Source organism: Rasamsonia emersonii (genome assembly GCF_000968595.1).
Source record: "Rasamsonia emersonii CBS 393.64 chromosome Unknown ctg1118621760212, whole genome shotgun sequence".
In the NCBI taxonomy this organism is placed as follows: Eukaryota; Fungi; Ascomycota; class Eurotiomycetes; order Eurotiales; family Trichocomaceae; genus Rasamsonia; species Rasamsonia emersonii.
The window spans coordinates 23,851-30,779 of NW_013563142.1; the positions used below are offsets into that span (position 1 = coordinate 23,851).

General features: G+C 50.1%; 4 protein-coding genes across 4 annotated transcripts; 3 read left to right on the plus strand and 1 right to left on the minus strand.

Annotated features, from left to right (window-relative positions):
• Positions 1–422: 422 nt before the first annotated feature.
• On the plus strand, positions 423–1,728 carry T310_5007 (1-aminocyclopropane-1-carboxylate oxidase; the record flags this gene model as incomplete). The annotated part of the gene is made up of 5 exons (XM_013472128.1): positions 423–486; positions 544–645; positions 698–978; positions 1,028–1,562; positions 1,622–1,728. 5 exons carry the CDS (start codon positions 423–425, stop codon positions 1,726–1,728), a joined length of 1,089 nt encoding a protein of 362 aa, XP_013327582.1.
• Positions 1,729–2,213: 485 nt separating this feature from the next.
• T310_5008 (uncharacterized protein) lies at positions 2,214–3,331 on the plus strand (the record flags this gene model as incomplete). The annotated part of the gene is made up of 2 exons (XM_013472129.1): positions 2,214–2,372; positions 2,465–3,331. The coding sequence occupies 2 exons, from the start codon at positions 2,214–2,216 to the stop codon at positions 3,329–3,331; spliced, it is 1,026 nt and encodes a 341-aa protein (XP_013327583.1).
• A 1,130-nt stretch (positions 3,332–4,461) lies between these two features.
• T310_5009 (Aldo-keto reductase) lies at positions 4,462–5,950 on the plus strand (the record flags this gene model as incomplete). Its single annotated transcript, XM_013472130.1, has 5 exons — positions 4,462–4,956; positions 5,025–5,127; positions 5,184–5,607; positions 5,758–5,868; positions 5,929–5,950. 5 exons carry the CDS (start codon positions 4,462–4,464, stop codon positions 5,948–5,950), a joined length of 1,155 nt encoding a protein of 384 aa, XP_013327584.1.
• Positions 5,951–6,097: 147 nt separating this feature from the next.
• On the minus strand, positions 6,098–6,929 carry T310_5010 (Proline racemase; the record flags this gene model as incomplete). Its single annotated transcript, XM_013472131.1, has 1 exon — positions 6,098–6,929. A coding segment is annotated over one exon (832 nt), but the record flags the coding sequence as incomplete, so codon positions are not given.

Consider the following 6,929-nt stretch of genomic DNA (forward strand, 5'->3'; position numbering starts at 1 on the left):
GTCGACTGTTCTCCGCACCAATGCACCAGCATCAGATAACGAGTTCAGTACGCGGGATTGCGCCTTGAGCTGTGGACCAGCCCACGCAGGAAGCAGCAGAGAAGGATTCGAGATAACTGATTGCTATTATTCTTCGCCGAGACAATAACAAACTAGCGGAGCATTAGGTACAGATATGCCTTTTGATATGGGATGCGATTTGTTGGAGAGGTCAGCAGGCTGCCACGTGATGTGCGCAATTGCCTGGACGGATGATGCGATGCTGGACCATTGGAACTGTATTAAGGTATGATAAGGATATCTTGTAAACGTCCCCAGATATCTGAATTTCCCCATGGCACTTGCATATTTAAATGGTTTCAATGAGACCCGTGCGCTGTTGTTGAAGCAGGTATCCCAATATTACTTTATACATTTTCAAAATGCCTGCGAAGGTAGTCCCAGACCTGGAGCCGTATGTTCCGCCTCCACAGACCAAGGAAAACTGTAGAGAACACCTCCCTAATGCAGTTATCTTCAAGCGTTACTAATAACTGTGGCTAGTGGACTGGGCTGAGCTGGAGGCTCTCGACATCTCCCGATTAGATCAACCCGGAGGCAAGGAGGCTTTGGCCGAACAAGTGCTGAGATTCATCAACAAGAATGGTAGAAACTTGGCTGACTTTTCAAATGGAATGTAAAATGCTGACGAGATAAGGATTCTTCTACGTCACCGGGCATGGCCTCACAGACGAGCAGATCAACCGCCAGTATGCCATCGGCAAGGCCTTTTTCCGGCTGCCACTGGAAGAGAAGATGAAATATCTGTGTAACACGGCCGTTGGAGATTTCCGTGGATACAAACCGCGGTCGACTGGGGAACTCAGCTCGAGGGATAACGACGAACGCTACAATATTCCCAAGTTCACGCCAGAGCACGAACGACCACACCCGCAGCTGATCCTGGACCATTACGAGGAGATCAAAGAGTTTTCATTGGTAAGTCCATTACTCGAGGCTAGGTATATTGATCTGACTTCAATTCCAGCACATCCATAACAAAATTCTCCTACCACTGCTGCGACTGTTCGCGTACGTGCTGGAAATCGACGAGGACTACCTCGTCAACCTCCACCGGTACGAGGAGAAAGGACTCGAATACCTGCGCTACATGCAGTACTATCCTCGCACAGCTGAGGAAGACCGCAAACTGGGCAACATCTGGGCCCAAGGCCACACGGACTACAACACGCTCACCTTCCTCTTCTACCAGCCAGTGGCGGGCCTGCAGGTGCTGACTACAGACGGCACCTGGAAATACGTCAAGTCGGAGCCGGGATCTATTATCGTCAACATTGCCGATGCGCTGGAGTTTCTGAGCGGTGGCTTCCTGAAGTCGACCGTCCATCGAGTCGTGCGGCCGCCGAGTGACCAGGCTGATAAGCCGCGACTTGGACTGATATATTTCGCACGTCCAGAGGCGGCGGTACGGATGAAGCCGGTGAAAAGCCCGCTGCTGGAGAGACTGGGCATCCAGATTCCAGAGTCAGAGAGGAAGGCTTTGGAGGGGATCACTGCGGAGGGTGAGTATTCTAGGACGCTCGTTTGTATGGCGCAATTCTTCTAACACATTCAAATGCAGAATGGGCGAGGGCCCGTATAGCAAAGGACCACCGTTTTCGCACTGGAGTTGTTAACCATCGCGAGACGGAGATTATTGCTGGTGTTTACCAGAAATACTACGATTGATAGGAGAAATAAAAAAAAAGGAAAGAAAAAAATTTTTTTCTTATAATATGTCTTCGCTTACCAGATACGTATCTAATAAAATAAACACATCTAAAATAGTATTACGATATATAAGTCCATTACTAAAGCCATCATTCAGTATCGAATCAAAACCGCGAATGAAATACCCAAAAGCACCTGAGGGGATGCCCTAGCGACGATGTAGACACGTTGTAGTGACATTATGAATCGTCCAGCCTCGCTAAAAGTACAGCAAGCAGGTGGCGTCTAAAACACTCGTCTAGTACATTAATACGAGGCGTCATGGCAATCGACTGGATGGGATAGCATGTCGAGACTAGTGCAGCGCTAGCATTGCTTTATACATGCATTAGCAGGCGAGAGGGGTAACCAATCCGCTCTAGCTAGCATCATGCACCGTTATCAACATCATTAATACTATCACAAATTATTTCTTCACATCTAACACTGATTTCTGATCGCCAATGCCGTCGGCCAAGTTTCGCGCTGCCGCCGTCCACGCAACGCCCGAGTACATGAACAAGGCTGCCACCACGACCAAGGTGCTGCGCTTGATCGAGCAGGCTGCCCAGCAGTCCATCACGCTGCTGGTGTTTCCCGAAGTCTTCATCCCTGGTTTCCCAGTGAGACTCGCTTCAGATCGTTCTTATGCTCAACTTGGAATATGTCTGTACAGTACATTACTGCTACTGCTACTGACCAGGAGACTTGCTAGTACTTCATCAACTGCTATCCCCCGCTGAAACAAGTCGACGCCATAGTCCAGTATCGGCAGCAAAGCGTCGCCGTCGATGGGGAAGAAATCGCGCAGATCCGCAGCGCCTGTCGCGCGTTCGGCGTGTCGATCAGCCTGGGCATCTCCGAGCGCATGTCCGACGGCAGGTCCACGCTCTTCAACTCGCAAGTCTTCATTGACACCGACGGGACGATCCTGGGGGTCCATCGCAAGATCCAGCCTACCTTTGCGGAGCGATATCTCTGGGGGCAAGGCGACGGCTGGACGCTGAGGACGTTCGATACCAAGGCCGGGTATAAGCTGGGAGGGTTATGCTGCTGGGAGCATACGATCAATGGCGCGAGACAAGCCTTAATTGCTGACAACCAGCATGTCCATGCGGCCGCATGGCCCTCGCTGTCGACCCTTGCCGGGTTTGAAGACGTGGCGGACACGCAGATCGAGGCGCTGATGAAGACGCACGCACTGACAGCCCAGGTGTTTGTCATCTGCGCATCCAACTACGTCGACGAGTCGTGTCTACAGTGGCTGCGCAAGAATCTGGGCGAGACGGATCTCGTCAAGGCCGGAGGAGGCTGGTCAGCCATCATCCACCCCTTCTGCGCCTACCTGGCCGGACCGGTCACGGGCGAGAGGGAGGAGCTGCTCACGGCGGAGATCGATCTCTCGCAGCTGGAGGGCGTCAAGCTGTGGCTGGACGGGGCAGGCCATTCCTCGCGGCCGGAAATCTTGCAGTTCAGCGTCAACCGTCGGCCTGTGTGGGCGGACGAAAAGGAGGACAAGACCTCTGGTTGGACTCTTCCTGCGCCTGTTCCGAATGAGGATGGGGGAGAAAAGTCGCAGTAGTCAAGTCTATAAATCGAATCAGAATGACATTTCGAGTGATCTATTAGTGAGCGAGAACCACATAATGACCTACTACAGTACTTACAGACCAGCAGAGCATTGGACCATATGAAATATGTCAGAGTATGCCTTCTTATTATCTATCATTGGATTAACTTTCATTCCTCCTTACTATTGATGCAATGCCGTATATATCTTAGTGTTTATGGTGCCAGTATCGGACTAAACATTCTCTGACATCTAAGTGTATGTAGGAAATAGTAGACAAACGTAATCTATATGAGAGCAGTTGCGTGACATATTATCAAATAAACGTTTTAATTATTTAATTACATAAAAAAAGAAAGGAAAGAAAAAGAAAAGAGAAAAAAAAAAGGAAGAGAGAGGACCTTGTCATTGATTGAGGAATAATCTCCGAAACTGAATCAACACGATTTGCTTCGTTGATCGAGATATGCGATGCAGCCAGTAGAAACAAAAAATACAATATGGTACAATGGCTTTAAAATATCAAATCGGATTGATAAATAAATTAAACATATTCGCGGTCCATATGATAAAAAAATACAATGGTAGAAATATGACATAAGATAGAAAAGGATTTAAGTGCGGGGTAAAATATATATATTTAGGACTTGTGGCAGCGAATCTCACAGCCCATCAATCACTCGCGTACCTACATCGTTCCCAGTAGCTTAGGGGAAACTTTATACCTGATTAATGAATATTTATCCCACATATACTGCGATTCCTTGGTATTGACGTTGTACTGTTGAGGTTTGACTGTACTCCGTGTGCTCTGCCAGATGCACCGCTAAGTCCGCCTAACCCCGCTGTTAATACCGGCGGAAATTAGAGAGCAATATCTATGGAGTAATGCCATCAAACTAATTCATCAAGATGTGGAGAAAAGAGTGGACCGGTGGAAATGATGCTAGTAGCACCCCGCTCTATGCAATCGTTATTTGACTTGTCTGACCATAGCACGTCGTCCTCCGAGTATTTATTTACCGGTCCGTTCCAGTGGTATACCTTTGCTTTTTGTGTAACTACTTCAAGATACCCTTTCCTCTCTGCGTAAATCCTGCCTACACGTGAGTAATTTCAGTGTGAATACTTCTGCCGTCAATATGAGCGCTCCTGAACTCCCCCGCTCTCTCAAGGAGAGCGTCGAGGCCACCAAGGTCTCCTATGCCCAACTAGGATCGTCCGGACTCCGGGTCTCAGTCCCCATCCTAGGTGGCATGTCCTTCGGGCACAAGGACTGGCGGCCCTGGGTGGTCGACAACGAGGAAGAAGTCGAGAAGCTGCTCAAGGGGGCCTATGACCGGGGCCTGAACACCTGGGATACGGCCAATATGTACTCAGCCGGTGTCAGCGAGGAGATGATTGGCCGCGTGATCAAGAAATACAACATCCCACGGCATAAACTGGTCCTCCTGACGAAATGCTATTTTGTGGTTGGAGAAGAACCGAGTGTCAGGGAGGCGGACTTTCCGACCGAAATCCGCAACAGCAAGGACTATGTCAACCAGAGGGGCCTGTCAAGAGCGGCCATTTTTAATGCTGTCGAGGCGTCATTGAAGCGCTTGCAGACGGACTACATTGATGTTCTTCAGATTCACGTATGTCTGCCTGAGAACGTTCAGAAGATCAAATAGACCTTGACTCGAAGATATACTGACTCCCGCAGCGATACGACTACACCGTCCCGCCAGAGGAGACGATGAAAGCTCTCCACGACCTAGTTCAGTCCGGCAAGGTGCGCTACATCGGGGCGAGCTCGATGTGGACATGTAAGTGCGATATCACCCGTTATCATTGCTCAATATTCTGACATTCTCCTTCGCAGACCAATTCGCCCGCCTGCAGCACATAGCCGAAAAGAACGGCTGGACCAAGTTCATCAGCATGCAGAACCACTACTCGCTGCTGTACCGCGAGGAGGAGCGCGAGATGAACCGGTACTGCCGCGAGACTGGCGTGGGTCTGATCCCTTGGGGGCCGCTGTACAGCGGTGTGCTCGCACGACCACTCGACCAGCAGGGGCAGACGACGCGGTCTAGCACCTCGCCCAGGGAGCTGACTGAGGCGGACAAGGTGATCGTCCAGCGCGTCCAGGAGCTGGCAGAGAAGAAAGGCTGGAAGATGAGCCAGGTGGCGCTGGCCTGGATCATTCAGAAGGGGACCATCCCCATTGTTGGCTTCAGCAATCTCGACCGGCTGGATGAAGCTGTTGCCGTGCGTGGCAAGACGCTGACGGACGAGGAGGTCAAGTACCTGGAGGAGCCGTATCAGCCGAAGAATGTTATAGGGCACTCGTAGAGTACGAGTGTTCGGAATAGTAACACGTATTTTGTGCCAATGTAATACTCTTGATTACGAAAACTAAATAGAATTGCAATATTTATGTGAATTGCTCACAGTTTAATGACAACCGCGTCGGGGGTTTTGACAGAGTCAAATATGCCGCGTGAAGTCGACGAAGATCGGGATGATGGACGACAGGCAGACAACGTTTGGAAAATTGGATTCAGGTAAGTTACTCGCGGACCTTGTAGTTTTATAACATACATAAGTGATTGTAACTATACCAGATTGAAGAATTATGTGTGGTGATTTGTCGTTTTTCATACTCATTTTATTAGATCACTTCATTCCAATATATAGATCATTAATAAAGTTGATTATTGACGTCAGAAAATAATCACGGAGCATTGCAGGGTTTTCTGATTAGGTTATAATATGATAATGCCCAGCTACTGGTTAATCCTTAGCTGCAGGTCTCGACGTAACGCTCTCCATGGTGAATCCAGATGATATAACATCTCCCTCCTCGACGACAAACACCGACGTCCCCGTATAATACGCTTGACCCTCCACCTGGACCACCACGCCATCTTCCGAGACGCCTTTTGCGCCAGGAATCTTGACCTTCTCGACAATCTCCGCACAGAACGCGCCTGTGCCGAAGAAGTTCGACACCAGAGAATGATAGGCCCACCGCTGACCAACTGGTCTTACTCCCTTGGCATGGGCCAGCGCCATCCGGGCAGTCACACACGACCCTGTGGGTGATCGATCAATCTCATTGTCTGCAAAGAAGCACAATCCTGTCTCGGCACCCGCCACGTCCGCTGGCTTCGTCCCCAGGTTTTGCTCGACAATCATGACAGAGTACAGAAACGAGAGGCGCTTGTCTTCTGGGTGTTGGATGGCAGCAACGACGTCCGGATGCGTAGTCAGATATGGCTTCAGCTTGCGAATGCAGCGCGTGACATCGTCGAGGTCGACGTCCTTCAGACCGTTTGCAAAGCCCAGTTCTTGGGCAGTAACAAGCGCATAGTATGCTCCGCCATAGCTGATATCAAGAACGATGGACTCTCGTCCATTCAGCTCTGGCCAGCGGACCTCCGGAGGGATGGGCACCTCCATCTGGATGGCTGCTGCAAAGCCGGGGGTCGAAAGAAACTTGACCGGCCGCGAGGGATCGGATTTCTTCCCATCCGGGGTGGCAGGCACAGTGACACGTACCAGTCCACACGGTGCATGAAGGTTGATATCGATCGTCTGAGTGACTGGATCCAGCTTGAGTTCG